At 42.4% G+C, this 17,839-nt stretch overlaps 1 protein-coding gene and 1 long non-coding RNA gene across 4 annotated transcripts in view; both read right to left on the minus strand.

The window, feature by feature from the left end:
- Nucleotides 1–17,839, minus strand: part of LOC101045711 (uncharacterized) — a 56,274-nt gene that overhangs the window by 27,196 nt on the left and 11,239 nt on the right. The window lies entirely within an intron of this gene.
- On the minus strand, nucleotides 1,995–14,158 carry LOC141579931 (zinc finger protein 141-like). Its single transcript, XM_074395731.1, has 4 exons — nucleotides 14,113–14,158; nucleotides 11,820–11,978; nucleotides 11,001–11,096; nucleotides 1,995–3,685 (listed from the first exon to the last, which is right to left on the minus strand). The coding sequence occupies exons 1-4, from the start codon at nucleotides 14,156–14,158 to the stop codon at nucleotides 3,630–3,632; spliced, it is 357 nt and encodes a 118-aa protein (XP_074251832.1). The 3' UTR covers nucleotides 1,995–3,629.

Raw genomic sequence — 17,839 nt, forward strand, 5'->3', positions numbered from 1 at the left:
AATTGATAGAGCTGAAAAACACAACATGAGAACTTCGTGAAGCATACACAAGTTTAAACAGCTGAATTGACCAAGCAGAAGAAAGGATACCAGAGGTCGAAGATCAACTCAATGAAATAAAATGAGAAGGCAAGATTAGAGAAAAAAGGGTAAAAGGGAAGGAACAAAGTCTCCGAGAAGTATGGGACTATGTGAAAACATCTAATCTACGTTTGATAGGTGTACCTGAATGTGATGGAGAGAATGAATCCAAGCTGCAAAATACTCTTCAGGATATTATCCAGGAAAAATTCCCCAACCTAGCATGGCAGGCCAATATTCAAGTCCAGGATATACAGAGAGCACCACCAAGATATTCCTCAAGAAGAGCAACCCCAAGGCACATAATCGTGAGATTCTCCAGGGTTGAAATGAAGGAGAAAATGCTAAGGGCAGCCAGAGAGAAAGGCTGGGTTACCCACAAAGGGAAGCCCATCAGACTCACAGCAGATCTTTCAGCAGAAACCCTACAAGCCAGAAGAGAGTGGGGGCCAATATTCAACATCCTTAGAGAAAAGACCTTTCAACACAGAATTTCATATCATGCCAAACTAAGCTTCATAAGTGAAGAAGAAATAAAATCCTTCATGGACAAGCAATTACTCAGAGGTTTCCTCACCACCAGCCCTGCTTTACAAAAGCTCCTGAAAGCACTAAGCATAGAAAGGAACAACCAGTACCAGCCACTCCAAAAACATACCAAATGGTAAAGAGCATTGACACAATGAAGAAATGGCATGAACGGGCAAAACAGCCAGCTAGCATAAAAATGGCAGGATCAAATTCACACATAACAATATTAACCCTAAATGTAAATGGGCTAAACACCCCAATCAAAAGACACAGACTGCTAAATTGGATAAAAAGCCAAAATCCATCAGTGTGCTATATCCAGGAAACCCATCTCACATGCAAGGATACACAAAGACTCAAAATAAAGGGATGGAGGAAGATTTACCAAGCAAATGGACAGCAAAAACAAGCAGGAGTTGCAATTTTCATCTCTGATAAAATAGACTTTAAACCAACAAAAATCAAAAGAGACAAAGAAGGACATGACATAATGGTAAAAAGATCAATGCAACAAGAAGAGCTAATGATCCTAAATATATACTCACCCAATATAGGAGCACCCAGATACATAAGGCAAGTTTGTAATGACTTACAAAGAGACTTAGACTCCCACACAATAATAGTGGGAGACTTTAAGACCCCATTGTCAACATTAGACAGATCAACGAGACAGAAAATTAACAAGGATATCCAGGACTTGAACTCAAGACATGAACCAAGCAAACCAAATAGACATTTACAGAACCCTCCACCCCAAATCCACAGAATATACACTCTTCTCAGCACCACATCGCACCTACTCTCAAATTGACCACGTAATTGGAAGTAAATCACTCCTCAGCAAATGCAAAAGAATGAAGATCATAACAAACAGTCTCTCAGACCACAGTGTAATCAAGTTAGAACTCAGAATTCGGAAACAAACTCAGAATGGCACAGCTTCATGGAAACCAAACAACTGGCTCTTGAATGTTGAATGTTGATTGGATAAACAATGAAATGAAGGCAAAAATAAAGATGTTCTTACAAGCTAATGAGAACAAAGACACAACATACCAGAATCTCTGGGATACATTTATTTATTTATTTATTTTTGAGACGGAGTTTCGCTCTTGTCACCCAGGCTGGAGTGCAATGATGCAATCTCGGCTCACCGCAACCTCCGCCTCCTGGGTTCAGGCAATTCTCCTGCCTCAGCCTCCTGAGTAGCTGGGATTACAGGCACGAGCCACCACGCCCAGCTAATGTTTTGTATTTTTAGTAGAGACGGGGTTTCACCATTTTGACCAGGATAGTCTCGATCTCTCGACCTCGTGATCCACCCGCCTCGGCCTCCCAAAGTGCTGGGATTACAGGCGTGAGCCACCGCGCCCGGCCTGGGATACATTTAAAGCAGTGTCTAGAGGAAAATATATAGCAATAAATGCCCACATGAGAAGGAAGGAAAGCTCTAAGATCGACACTCTATCATCAAAATTGAAAGAGCTAGAGGAGCAAGATCAAAAAAAAACCTCAAAACCTAGCAGAAGACAAGAAATAACTAAGATCAGAGCAGAACTGAAGGAGATAGGGACACAAAAAAAAAATCTTCAAAAAAATCAATAAATCCAGGAGCTGGTTTTTCAAAAATATCAACAAAATAGACAGACCACTAGCCAGATTAATAAAAAAGGAGAGAGAATAATCAAATAGATGCAATAAAAAACGATAAAGGGGATATCACCACAGATCCCACAGAAATACAAACCATCATCAGAGATTATTACAAACAACTCTATGCACATAAACTGGTAAACCTGGAAGAAATGGATAAATTCCTGGACACTTGCATCCTCCCAAGCCTAAACCAGAAAGAAGCCGAAACCCTGAGTAGGCCAATAACAAGGTCTGAAGTGGAGGCAGCAATTAAGAGCCTACCACCCAAAAAAAGTCCAGGTCCAGATGGGTTCACAGCTGAATTCTACCAGACATACAAAGAGGAGCTGGTACCATTCCTTCTGAAACTATTCCAAACAATCCAATATGAGGGAATCCTTACCAAATCATTTTATGAGACCTATATTGTCCTGATACCAAAACCTGGCAGAGAAATCAGCAAGAAAAGAAAACTTCAGGCCAATATCCATGATGAACATAGATGCAAAAATCTTCAATAAAATACTGGCGAACTGATGGTAACAGCACATCAAAAAGTTTATCCACCATGATCAAGCAGGCTTCATCCCGGGGATGCAAGGCTGGTTCAACATATGCAAGCCTATAAACGTAATTCACCACATAAACAGAACCAAAGACAAAAACCACGATTATCTCAACTGATGCAGAGAAGGCCTTTGACAAAATTCAACAGCCCTTTATGCTAGCTCTTTGGGAGGCTGAGGCAGAAGAATCGCTTGAACCCAGTTGGTGGAGGTTGCAGTGAGCTGAGAGCACCACTGTACTCCAGCCTGGGCAACAAGAGCAAAACTCTATCTCAAAAAAAATAAAATAAAAAATAAGTTAATATCCATATCCAAAATGTGTAAGAAACTTCGGCAATTCAAAGCAAAACAATAATGATCAGGATAAGCCATTCGAAAATACTCAGTAAATTATTTTTTTTCCCAAAGAAGACATACATACAAGGGAAATGCTGTATGCTGTTGGTGAAATGTAAATTGATAAAGTCATCATAAGAAACAGTAAAAAATAAAAATGGAAATATCATATAATACAGCAATACCACTTCTGGGCATACTACCAAAGGAAATTAAATGAGCACCTTGAAGAAATGTCTTCAGCCCCATGTTCATTGTAGTATATATACAATTGCCAAAATATGGTGTGTATATATACACAGTAGAATGCCATTCAGCCATAAGAAAAAAGGAAATCTAGCCATTTACAACATGGATAGACCTAGAGGACATGATGCTAAATGAAATTAGCCAAACACAAAGAGACAAACTGCTTCTTCAGCCTGGGCGCGGTGGCTCACGCCTGTAATCCCAGCACTTTGGGAGGCCGAGGCGGGTGGATCACGAGGTCAAGAGATCGAGACCATCCTGGTCAACATGGCGAAACCCTGTCTCTACTAAAAATACAAAAAATTAGCTGGGCATGGTGGCGCGTGCCTGTAATCCAAGCTACTCAGGAGGCTGAGGCAAGAGAATTGCCTGAACCCAGGAGGCGGAGGTTGCGGTGAGCCGAGACCACACCATTGCACTCCAGCCTGGGTAACAAGAGCAAAACTCCATCTCAAAAAAAAAAAAAAAGAAAAGAAACTGCTTCTTCTCAGAGATGAGGAATCGAAAAATGTAAACTCATGAAAGCAGAAAGTAGAAAGGTGGTTGTTAGTGTAAGGCCGATTGCCTCACCGGGAGCCTGGACACGCCCATCCCTCTCCGAGCCTAAAAACTGCTGTCACCACTCCACGCCGGGGACCAAGCCCTACACTCAGCACCTAGCTGCACCATGTAGCTCCCCCACTGCCCACTTCTGCACTCAGCATCCAAATCTGCACTCAACACTAGGATCTGCACTCAGTACCTAGCCCGTAAAAAACCCTGCCAAAATTTAAAAGAAACCCCGCCAAAGCCTGCCCAATAGCAGTTTGCCCCGTCCATATCCCGTTCCCCCTGGCCGGCCTGCCCACCGGACATCCTGCCTACCTAACAATGGCAGCTTGCCCTGTACACGTCCTGTTCCCTTATAACCAATCAGAAAACCCTACTCCTCGCTCACTATAAAAGCCCCATGCCTCGTGAAATCAGTGCAACTTCTCTGGCCCCCCTCTCCCGGACCACAGAACCTCGCTCAGGAGCTGAATAAATTGGAATTTAATTGTTCTTATGCTGGCCTCAGTTTCCTCATTTTAAACTCGGCAATAACCCTTACAGTTAGTGCCTAAGCATGGGAATATGAGGATATGTTCAAAAAGTACAAATTTTTAGTTATAAGTTAAGTAAGTCTGAGAAATCTGATGTGCAATAGCATTAGATTAGCAAAATAGCATTGTGTTTATACTTAGTAATACTGTAATGTATGCTTACAATTTGCTACAACAGTAGACCTTAAGTGTTAATACAAAAAAAAAAGTTATCTATGTAAGGTAAAAGATGTGTCGATCAACTTCACTGTATTTTTACAATAAAATATATGCAATATCAAATCATTACAAAATATGTGTATCAAATCACTACATTGTACACATTAAATATATATTTTTATTTATCAGAAAAATCCATATCACACTAATACAGGTGTACAGTTAAGTCCTCACTTAATGTAAAAAACAGGTTATTGAAAACTGTAACTTGAAGCAATGTTATATGTGGGGAACACTCCTGTGTGAGACCCCTAAAAGGCGTGAGTCTCACTATACGGTGAGTTTGATCCCAAACACAGTTTCCTACTGGAGGCAGTCGAGCTATCCGGAATATAGGAACTGAAAGATGAATGATCAGTTTCTAATATCAACCACAATATCGTTTGGGCCTAAAACTATGCATTGCTGCTAGACCGAGTTACCCCCTGCCGGCAACCGGTTCCTGCTTTTAACCTTTTTATGACTTTAAGTATAATCCTTAAACCTTACTTACCAGACTGCCTTGCACCTTAGATAATGGTTTAACTGTCAATATTTGCAAAGCAAAATGTCACCATAAGGGATGGCTTTGATTCCTGACTCAGAGATTCCTGAATGGGGAAATTGAGTTGAGTTAGGAGTAGACAAAGGAGAATTCGGATAAAAGATACTCTGATAAGCAAAACCAGAGACACCTGCAGCCAGGAGGAATAATGTCTGGATGCAAACAAGCTTTGTGATCACAGGAAATTCTGTTACCTTTTACAACCACTGATTGTGTATCTGTAAGGCCATGTAAGGTATACATTTACATTTTGTCTTGCAACCATTGTGTATTTGACTTCTCTATTGTATAGGCCATGTGAGGCATACATTTACATTCCTCTTACTATGACGTAAACCAGAGCCATGAAAGTGTATTTATTCCTGGCCTTTGAAAAATAAAATTTGCTGTTTAGGCACAGCCTATCAGCCCTCCAGACGCCTCGCTTTCTCTCTCTCTGTCTTTATTATTTTCTCAGGCGCACTCCCTCTTCCAGGTATTGGGACCCTCTTGCAGGTCGAGAGACCCCCGGGCAGACGTGCCTACCCGTCCGGACGGTCCACGACAGTTATATACCAAACATAACTCTTGTATCAATTAAACTCTGGTAAAACTAGTTTTGTTTTTTTTTTTGTTTTTTTTTTTTTTTTGAGACAGAGTTTTGCTCTTGTCATCTAGACTGGAGTGCAATGGTGCGATCTTGGCTCACGGTAACCCCTGCCTCCCAGATTCGATGATTCTCCTGCCTCAGCCTCCAGAGTAGCTGGATTACAGACACCTGCCACCATGCCCAGCTAATTTTTTGTATTTTTAGTAGAGATGGGGCTTTGCCATGTTGGCCAGGGTGGTCTCAAACTCCTGACCTCATGATTTGCCTGCCTCAGCCTCCAAAAGTGCTGGGATTACAGGCGTTAGCCACCACACCCGGCCCTAAAATCAGTTTTCTTAAATGATATGTTGCTTCACTTCCAGTTTCCAAGAATCTATCAACAATGTTTACTACATACATATATAACTTATTTAAGTGTGCATGTGTGTGAGAGAGACACATATTTATATATACGTATCTCAATGACAGAATCTCAGGCTTCCTAATAAGACAAAATTATAATAGTTATTAAGAAATAAGGTAATGGGTGGGTCAGGAGCTTGGCCTCTGCCCAGCCACAGAGCTGGGGCTGGAGGTGCTAGCCCGTTTCACAGCGAATCCCGGCATGGCCTGGAGCACGAGTTTCAAGATGCTGAACGTCCCTTCCCAGTCTATACTGGCCCCCAGGTCTCAGCAGCGTATCACTGCCAGGCAGTGGAGGGGGTTCATAGCAAGGTATCTTTAAAACAGGGCAGAAGCCTCATGGATTGGATTCAACTGACCAAAGGTAGAAAGGAGCTAACAGGATTAAAAGGCAGGTTAATTGAAGTAACTGAAGAACTTTAAAAACACCACAAAAAAGATGATTGCTGGATATGCATAAGAGGTTTCGTTTATAATGCCAGCCCTTATATGGAGTATCACCCTGGTAGAGAAGATGAGCTAATGAGAGCAGCATGGTACTGAAATTTTTGATCAGATTCATCGTTGGGGCAATTATGAATCCATGCTTAAAGAACGCCTGGTTGGCAGAATAGCAGTTAAACCTGCTGTTCTGAAAAAATGCTTTTCTTCAGGGACTCCTGACAGATGCCTACACATTTTCAAAACTTAGCTAAAATACGACTTCTATGGAGTCTTCAAATTTCTTCCAGTTGAGACATTCTTCTTTTGTGCTTCAGTAACACCTTCTGCATACATCTTTTACAACACTTACCACACACTGTCTTAAAAAGAATGAAGGATATGAACAGACACTTCTCAAAAGACATTTATGCAGCCAACAAACATACAGAAAAAAGCTTATCATCACTGATCATTAGAGAAATGCAAATCAAAACCACATTGAGATACTATCTCATGCCAGTTAGAATGGCGATCATTAAGAAGTCAGGAAACAACAGATGCTGGAGAGGATGTGGAGAAATAGAAATGGAGTGTATCATCCAGGCATGGTGGCTAGCACCTGTAATCCCAGCACTTTGAGATGCTAAGGCAGGTGGATTGCTTGAGCTCAGGAGTTCAAGACCAGCCTGGGCTACATAGCGAAAACCTGTCTCTACCAAAAAAATTAGCCAGGCCTGGTGGTTCGTGCCTGTGGTCCCAGCTACTTGGGAGGCTGAGGCAGGAGAATTGCTTGAGCTCAAGAGGCAGAGGTTGCAGTGAGCCAAGATAGAACCACTGTACTCCAGCCTGGGTAACAGAGCGAGGCCCTGTCTCAAAAAAAAAGAAAAAGAAAAAGAAAAAGAACTACAATTGGGTCATAATTAAAGATCCTTACCAAGAGTGAGCTACGTGCTGTTAGATCACGGCACCAGCCTTCTAAATGACTCTGACCTCTCTGGAAATAGAGGTTCTTATCAAAGTAAATAGTCTAATCAGCTTTATGAGAAGATACAAATTTGATTGGCCATGAAGCCAACTAAATGATGGAATTAGGTACCAAGAGAAGACATCAGATTTTTTTTCAGGGAGGAAAGTATCTCCTGTGACTAAAATGATTCAGATGTAAATATGCTTAAGAGTGAAAAACAGGCCGGGCGCGGTGGCTCAAGCCTGTAATCCCAGCACTTTGGGAGGCCGAGGCGGGTGGATCACGAGGTCAAGAGATCGAGACCAACCTGGTCAACATGGTGAAACCCCGTCTCTACTAAAAATACAAAAAATTAGCTGGGCATGGTGGCGCGTGCCTGTAATCCCAGCTACTCAGGAGGCTGAGGCAGGAGAATTGCCTGAACCCAGGAGGCGGAGGTTGCGGTGAGCCGAGATCGCGCCATTGCACTCCAGCCTGGGTAACAAGAGCGAAACTCCGTCTCAAAAAAAAAAAAAAAAAAAAAAAAAAAGAGTGAAAAACAGTCTCCTCCATTTCTATGACTCAGTTTTTGAAAAGTTATAAAAGTAGACTGGGAGAATTTTTAAAGGTAACCCAGATTCTTTAAGTGGAAGTTCTGTTCATACTAGTACTTCTTGTATTAAAAAAAGACTCAGGGGGAATAAAAACCCTACTAGTTTCACAGGATGCAGAAAGTTCTGACAGATTCAAATCTATTGCTATCAGGCAAGAAATAATCATGAGACAATATTTTTTTTCTTAGAAACAAATTACCTGGGATAATTTTTAAAAAATTGGGAACCTCTTAGATAAAAATTGTTTTAAATGATAAATGAGATTTATTAAACCGTTGACTATATTGTGCACTGAACATATATTTCACAGAACATAAATACACCTATTTATGTTCTGTGAATTTCTAAGATAAAACAAATAATTACAGCTGTAACAGCAAAGACAGATAAAACTGACTGGATAAAAGTAGGTGACTAAGCAGGGGCATGGGTGATCCTTTACAAACTGTAATAGCCAGATTTGTATCTGGCAGTTGATAAAGCTCATTTTGAAGTACAATTTAAATGGTTTTTAGGCCCACTATTTCTTTAGGAAACATTAACTCTAGCAATGGATTGCCAAGAAAAATAGGACTATGTTTCAGGAGAGACAAATCTAATTTTGGCTTCGTTGCTAGAGAGCTGTGGAATTCATTCAAGTCCTTTGACCTCTGATTTTCAGCCTTTATTAGGAGATCAGGTGATAATTTGCCGTATATTGTTAAAATTCCTTTCAGCTATAAAATTAATTTGGTAAAATGAGGAAAAGGAAAATAATGGTCATTTGGCTTCCTTAATGATTATTATTTTGGAGTGAATGAATGAAGTAGAGTTAATTATGCAATTTTTGGCAATTAAAAATTGGAACACAAAATTTGAAAGCTTTGATTTTAAATACGTTAGTTTCTTTTTGTATGAAACAAGATGATGTCAGCTTAACTAAATGATGTCTTTCAATGTAACTACTTGAATATTTTTTGTTAGCTTATCCCTTTTATTTTTTGAAATTTTGACAACTTGCTGAGGTGTTTATTTTGACTATAATGGTATAACACTTGTGGTTACAGTATTAGAATATAATATAGCTTTGTGAGTTGACTGCCATCCTGAAATAAAATATCTGTTAATTTTTCTTCCTGAGTTTGTAATACTAATAATTACATGTATACATGCAAAAATCTGAACATATTTTAAACTTATAATAATGATCACTTTATGCATTTAACTCAGTAAAAGGGAAAGATAATTAAAAAAAAAAAAAAAGAAGGAAGGTAAGGACTGAGAGCTTAATATACACTTAGCAAGGTTCTTGCTTGGTTAATGACATAGTACATTTAAGAAACCTAGAAGGTGGCCGGGCGCGGTGGCTCAAGCCTGTAATCCCAGCACTTTGGGAGGCCGAGGCGGGTGGATCACGAGGTCAAGAGACCGAGACCATCCTGGTCAACATGGTGAAACCCCGTCTCTACTAAAAATACAAAAAATTAGCTGGGCATGGTGGCACGTGCCTGTAATCCCAGCTACTCAGGAGGCTGAGGCAGGAGAATTGCCTGAACCCAGGAGGCGGAGGTTGCGGTGAGCCGAGATCGCGCCATTGCACTCCAGCCTGGGTAACAAGAGCAAAACTCCATCACAAAAAAAAAAAAGAAACCTAGAAGGTAAGCAGATACTTTATCCAGTGGTGTCCAACCCTTATTTATGGTGGTAGATATCACAAAATTATTCGTGAACCTTTTTTTTTTTTAAGCTCATCGGCTATCATTAGTATTAATGTATTTTATGTGTGGCTCAAGACAATTCTTCCAGTGTGGCCCAGGGAAGCCAAAAGGTTGGAAATCTGTGCTTTAAACTATATTAAAATTTGAAAATTTGCACATATAGCGTTTAAATCACAAATCTCCGATTATACTAAAACAATAACATTTTGGGCCGGGCGCGGTGGCTCACGCCTGTAATCTCAGCACTTTGGGAGGCCAAGGTGGGTGGATCACGAGGTCGAGAGATCGAGACCATCCTGGTCAACATGGTGAAACCCTATCTCTACCAAAACAAAAAATTAGCTGGGCATGGTGGCACGTGCCTGTAATCCTAGCTACTCAGGAGGCTGAGGCAGGAGAATCGCCTGAACCCAGGAGGCGGAGGTTGTGGTGAGCCGAGATCGCACCATTGCACTCCAGCCTGGGTAACATGAGCGAAACTCCGTCTCAAAAAAAAAAAAAAAAAACATTTTGAAGTAGTATTACATTTTTTCATATTTAGGAAAATGCTTATTCTGATAAAACTGCTGAATAAGAATTTTTGTAGAATTATATTTGCAACCTCTGTAAGATTAAAAATCACTAAGCAGAAAAGATACATCATCTGTCCCTGGTATTCCTAGGATTTCTGAACCAAATTCCAGTATGTCCACTACTCACCTTACACATTTTAGACATGGTATGAAAAGAGTATTTGAAAAAAATACTTTGACCTAGATCTCCTCAATATACAAATATTTCTATGTCTTCAAAAGCAATGGAACAGCAGTCATATCACGCAGCCCCCTTATAAGTGATAAAGTGGACATTGGCTTTCCCTGTAAACTCTAAGGGAGATCACGAAAAAGAGAATTCTTAGACGATTTAACAGCATGAGACAGAAGATGCCCCTATTCATGAATATGGGGAAAAAAATGCAGCCTTTTCAGAAATTATTTCCATTGAAGCAGAGCTTCCCAAACTACCTTTAAAGGCTTTAAAGGCCTGACTTCCTTCTTGATCTTGGTCCCCTTGCCTGTGTCCTCTCTTTCATTCACTGTCACCTACCTGGGGGTCTGGCTACTGCCTCATGTATCTTTACATTGTAGGGTTCTTTTCTTTGCTCCAGACAGGTGACCAGGTCTGGGTTAGAGAAAGCAACACCTGTTTTATTTTAAAAAGTTATCAAGACTATTGTTAGGGATTCTCCAATTACCAACCTAGTACTATGTGAAGCAGAAAAGAGAAATTATGAAGATCCTAGAAAATTAATCCAAAAATTGTTTCCTGACAGAATCTTTAAAATATTTAAGTATTTTAAATCTGTAGGTTCCACTACCAAATACTACTGAATCAAAATAAGTGGTGCAAATTGTATTTCAAGATGTGGAAAACAATACTTCATGTAATTGAATTGCTAGAATTGCCACTAACTTAGAGTGGAAGACACAAATTTGTTCAAAAAAAAGAGAAGTTTTATGTAAAGATGAAACATCTTAAAGATTTTTTTTTTTTAGACAGAGTCTTGCTTTGTCACCCAGGCTGGAGTGCAGTGGCATGATCTTGGCTCACTGGGTTCAAGTGACTCTCCTGCCTCAGGGTCCTGAGTAGCTGGGACTACCGGCGCATCCCCGGCTAATTTTTTGTATTTTTAGTGGAGACAGCGTTTCACTGTGTTAGCTAGGATGGTCTCAATCTCCTGACCTCATGATCCACCGTGCCTGCCCAAGATACTCTTTTTTACACCAGCAAATTCCCAAGAGTTTCTTGAAGAAAGAAACTGAAATTAATCCATATAAAGCAGAAGTTCCCAAGAAGACATTCTACAAAAATAGAAAATAAAACTCCGAAGGAGTATTAGGAATTATGCATTTAAGCTATCCTCACCCAGGGAGACCAGGTTTCTATAGTTCTCCAACATTACATCTCTATATAAATTCTGCTGGGTAGGGTCCAGGCATTTCCACTCTTCTGGAGAGAATTCTATGGCCACATCCCTGAATGTTAAGAGTTCCTGAAAATATATATGTATCAAGTGACAGAGTTCTTAATTTGACTACAGGTGAAATGAATTAAGAGAACTAGTTCTGACATGTGACTGAGTAGGATTATCTGCTTAAATAACTTTCAACACAGTAATGTTCTCTAAAGTATTCTATAGCTCTGTAGAAAAAGGAAGGCATTCCAACATTTTCTGTTGCTGCAATAAAAATATGGGCTACACTGACATGCCCCTACCAAAACCAAGCAGAGTAAGCCCTGTGACCTCCTGGAAAACCAGTTGAACTCACCTCTCATTAAAGTATCTGGAAGCCCTCATGCTTGACCTTGGCCTCGCGTAATTTGTGAGAAACTTAATTTCAAAAACAGAAATGTTTCCACCCAGAACAACAGACAGGATCTGTGGTGAAGACCTCAGGCGATGATTTCTCTTCAAATTGTGCATGAGATCCTATTGGAGGCCTGGGCTGAAAGTCACTTAGCTAAGCACTGCCTCTTAAGCTTCAATGCACATATAAATTATCTGATATTACTTGATACACATATAAACTATTTCATCTATTATTTCACCTCACTGTAACAAAATTTTGCAGGTCTGAGAAAAGTCCATGAATTAGCTTCTTATACTTAAGTCTCCTGTTAATGCTCACGTTCCTCCTCCTAGAACCATTTATAGTACCACTCAGCTATAGAAAGCAGGCACAGCACACAGAGTCCCTTACACCAACACCCTTATCACAACGCAGATACTTTTCATCCGAAGACAAGATCACCAATCATCAACCTGAAGCATGGCATTCTCTGCAGGCCCTTTAAAGTTTACAGAAGCTGGAGATGGTGTCAATGTCTGAGTTGAAGAGAAAAATTAAATAATAACAATAGTAGTCTGTAATTGCTGCATAATAAAGTTTTACTGTGTTGTGTTCAGTATAAAACCTAAACCCCAGCTCTGCTTGAAATATACTAACTCCTTGTAAAATCTACCTTATCTATTCTCCCTACATTCTCAGCAAAGTTCTCAAGCATCTCAAGACTCTTGTTTTTCTTGCAGACCAGCAGCAAGGTCACAGGGCAAGATAACACCAAAAGAATGTGCAATGTGTTTCTCAAAATGCTATTTTCAAATGTAACGTACATCACAAGACATGTCACAAATTAACTATTCTTTGTTCTGGCTTCTGTAAACCTGTTAGCAGCTACGTCATCCTGGATATATAAAAGTCAAGCCCTGTCTTTGTTAGGGGCTCAGCCTTGGGATGCTAATCCACTGAGCTGGTGGCCACCTTAATAAAATCCTCCTGTTTCACCCATGGTCTCTGGTCTCCTGAATATTCTGTAACAGAGTGAGTCTGCATTTGAAAAACAACATGTGCAACTGCATTAATGCAATGTTTATGGAGCATGTACTATGTGCACAGTAGTATGTCACAGAGCACTGTGCTGTGACACTAACATTATGTATTAATTCTCATAATGTGACATGGTAAAAGCCTCTCACCCTCACCCTCACCCCAACCCAGGAGGTGGTTTACAGAATTTCCAAAGTCCACTGGCCCTTGGAATGTCCAAAGCCCCTTGCCCCCACCCCCAGCCAGAAAGTGGTTTACAAGCATAAAAGGTCTTGACACCCTCCTTTCAGGGCCACAAGTTAGAGAGACGCGAGTCCTCTGTGGCCACTAGCAATAAAGACCCTGTAACTTGGCCTAGGCTTTGTCTCAGTGGTGATTTTGCACTTGCTTGGTTACATTTGGAGGCCCCAGCGAGATTTGTCCATCATCACTCAGACAAAGCAGCAGCCCCTGCCTCGGGGATCTCTAGGGGAGGCGCCCCCCTGAGATGTTCCAGGGCCACAGAGTTCTGGCCCTGTGGTGGATGGGCGACTACCTAGCCGACATTCACCCGAAATTCCTCAGGGTCCCGGGAACCTTCAGAGGTAAGTCAGGTCTAGAAACTGGTGGTGGGGGGGGGGTGGGGAGCGTGGCAAGTGGGGCACAGAGTGATCCATCAGGAGCCTAGGTCAGGACACCGGATGCGGTCATTAATCTCTGACTAGGCAAGCCTACCATGAGACGTCACTGGAGGCTCAGGTAATTCAGTTTTTGGTTGTCTTCTGTAACCTCAGTGTAAGTGAGAGAGTGAGTGCATATATGTGTGGTCCCAAGGCCAGCGGGCTACGAACCTGTGTGGGCCTTCACCTGCAGTTCCACAGAGACGTTATAGGGCATAACAGTGATTCACCTCTGCAGTGACCAGGCCCAGGGTTTATAAGGGTACACCTTAGCCAAGACACTCTGAAATATCCCTTCGGGAACATGGCCAGGCAGGCATCAGATTGGTCTCCCACAGGGGACACTCACCTGTGTCTGTCTACCCCTCATGTGGTTGTGTCTTTACTGTAAATTCTCTAGTTTTCTAAGGTGTTTATTGACTGATCTGCAATGGTTTAGGCCCGCCTCACTAAGGCCAGACGATGTTCTCAATTGGTTAAATAAACACTGGTTGCAGGGGACTTGCACTTATTTTATGCCCCTAATAAAATAATTTTATTATCCTTCCTTTTCCTCTTCCTCTTTCACCATTAGGCCCCTCCTTTTCTCCTTTAAATGTCTGGGAGGCGATTCTGCCCCCAGCAACTCCCTGGTGTTGGGAGGCTGACTGCCATCAACCAGTTGATACTAACTGGAAAAAGTTTTGTGATCTCTATGAGCCGTGGTGAATTTCAAAATTCACACCCAGTTAATTTGCTGGCCCATTTGTTCATTTGTTTTGTCACTTTCCAACCTTCCCTAAGTCCTTGAACTCCAGGGCACATCTAAGTGAAGATCCTACCAAAGCAGGTTTTTTTAATCTCCTAAAAGCTTACCATTCACTGCTGTGGTCCCATGAGGGTAACATCGACCCGCATCCGTGGCCGCTTCTGCACATCTCCTTGCCTCGTGCCAGGGGTAAAGCCTATCAAACCTGTTGCCCCCTCCTTACAAAACCTTGCTACAGAAGCATACTTAAAACTGGTACTGGAAAGGGCAAGGCACAAGTACAATGCTTTCCAGAACTGAGAGTACTGTAAAAGCAAACAGGCCCAGGTAACAACTGGTAGGTTAAAAAAAAAAAAAAAAACAAAAAAAACCAGGCCGGGCGCGGTGGCTCAAGCCTGTAATCCCAGCACTTTGGGAGGCCGAGGCTGGTGGATCACGAGGTCAAGAGATCGAGACCATCCTGGTCAACATGGTGAAACCCCGTCTCTACTAAAAATACAAAAAATAAGCTGGGCGTGGCAGCATGCGCCTGTAGTCCCAGCTACTTGGAAGGCTGAGGCAAGAGAATTGCTTGAACCCAGGTGGTGGAGGTTGCAGTGAGCCGAGATTGTGCCACTGCACTCCAGCCTAGTGCCTGGCAACAGAGTGAGACTCTGTCTCAAAACAAACAAACAAACAAACAAACAAACAAACAAACAAAAACAGATGGGATCGTCTGGTTCCTGGCCCTGCACCCCCCTCCAGTGCATAACGGCCAATTTCAAGGCTAAATTTTCAGGCCAATATGTGGTAAAACTAACCCCAAAAAAACTCTGCACCCTGTGTAAATTGAAGTGGCCATCGTTTAAGATGGGGTGGCCAGACTCCGGGACATATAATCCCAAGGTAACCCAGGCTGTATGAAATGTGACAGGTTCCCCTGGGCACCCAGATCCGTTTCCATACATTGACCAGTGGCTAGGCTTAGTTCAACAGCCCCCTTCATAGCTTAAATGCTGCATAAAACAAGCTGGGCTACAAGTTATGCTGGCAGGCCCTGAATCAGCCCGTTCTGCACCAGCCATACTTCCCTCCCCAGCGAAGGATCAGGAATTACCTTCACCATACTCAAGGCCCTCTAAACCAGGGCCTCAGCACCACCCCCACCCCGGACAGCATCAGTAACCAACCCTGTCCCCACTGCACGCCCACAGCAGGGCTCCACACCCACTGGCAGTCCTTTCTCTCTGAGAGCTGCCCCCAACGGGAGAAAAGAATCAGGGTCGCCCATTCTTTGTTCACATCCCTTTCTTCGTGAAGTGACTTATATAACTGGAAGGTAATAAAAATTAAAGAGAGAGCCAAAACACCAGGTGCCAGAACAAGCTTTATTAAAAGCAGGGGAAAAGCTGCTGGGCAGCACCCAAAATTGGTCCACAGCACCCGTGGCTTGGCAAAAGGAATTTTTATGGCCTGCAAGCCAGCAGATGCATCTGGTGTAAGGGGCTGTGCAGAAGGGGAGGGGCTGGGGAACTGCTAAGATAGTTCCTGGGAGGGGATCATGCTAGGGAACTGCTGAAATAATTCCCGGGAAGGAGTCGTGCTGGAGAACTTAAAAGCGGTGGCAAGGTTTTAAAATGGAGTTAAGTTCTGTCAGAACGTCTTCCGTTCTCTGAGAAGCCTCAGGCTTTGACAGGGCTCTTGGAATCTGTACTCCAGACTCATCACCCCACTTAGGACAACTGCCAACAATTATTACTGATTCTGTTCACCTCAGAGGAAAGAAAGAAGCAGAATTAGACAGGAAGCCCTGAAAGTGATCATAGGTCCAGGGGGAGAAACAGGAAAAACAAAACAAAACAAACAAACAAAAAAAACGGGACCGAAGAAGAGGTTTTTCCGACTACCCAACCCCAATGGGACCCCAACACCTCGAGGGGGTCACCAGGCTCTGAACACTTTTCACCGGTATGTTTTAGCAAGGGTTAAGGAGACAGCTACGTGGCCCATCAACCTGTACGGTGACTCAGGGTCCACAGGAATTGCCGGCTGCTTTCCTGGAACACCTACAAGAGGTGTACAGTACCTATACTCCTATAGACCCTGAGGCCCCAGAAAATCAACGGGGCCGTTAACTTGGCCTTTGTCTCCCAGTCAGCCCCAGATATCAGGAAAAAGTTACAAAAACTGTATCAATTCCAGGGAATAATTTTTTTTTTTTTTTTAATAGAGATGGGTCTCTCCATGTTGGCCAGGCTGGTCTTGAACTCCCGACGTCAGGGGATCTGCCCACCTCAGCCTCCCAAAGTACTGGGATTACAGGCGTAAGCCACTGCACCCTGCCGCCAGGGAATAAATTTAATCAAATTGCTGGAAATTGCTCAGAAGGTTTCTAATAATAGGAATACTCCTAAAGCCATACAAAACAAAAAAGTTACTAAAGCAGTAATAGCAGCCATGCAGGAAACACGTGTCATTCCATAAGGGCAGGAGGCCTTACAAAAGGGCCCCCGGGATTCCCGGCCCCCATTAGGAAAAAAATCAATGTACATACTGTAAACAAGAGGGACATTAAAAAATAAGTGCCCGGAGAAAAAAACACGAGTAACTGCTCAGGAAAAGCCACTGAGGGCTATCCTCAATTTAGAAGGTCAGGACTGATGGGGCCAGGGCTCTTATTTGTTAAGTCCCCAGGAGCCCAGGGGTTACTTTAAAGATTGGGGGCAAACCTATCAGTTTTTTAGTAAACAGTGGGGCGGCCCACTCAGTCCTTACTCAGCCTCTGGGACCACTATCCAGTAGGAAAACAGTCATCCAAGGAGCCACAGGAAGACCACAACCAGTTCATGGATCACAAATAGAGTCGTTGACTTAGGCAATGGCACTGTTACCCATTCCTTCTTAGTTCTTCCAGAATGCCCTTACCCGCTATTAGGGCGAGACCTATTTCACAAACTTTGAGCAACCACCTCCTTCTGCAAAAATCAAGCCTGCTTCTCTATCCCCGCTTTGCCCTCTGTATCAAAAGCACCTCAGCAAATCCTCATCACTTGTGCTCTGTCAGGCAAATATCTCTTGCAGGAAGCCTTATCACCAGAAACAAATCAGGCATCAATGTCAGACCTCCTCCGCCAACTCCAGGAGAGTGTACCGGAGTGTGGGCTGAGACTA

This window comes from Saimiri boliviensis, chromosome 3, assembly GCF_048565385.1.
Source record: "Saimiri boliviensis isolate mSaiBol1 chromosome 3, mSaiBol1.pri, whole genome shotgun sequence".
NCBI classification, from domain to species: domain Eukaryota; kingdom Metazoa; phylum Chordata; class Mammalia; order Primates; family Cebidae; genus Saimiri; species Saimiri boliviensis.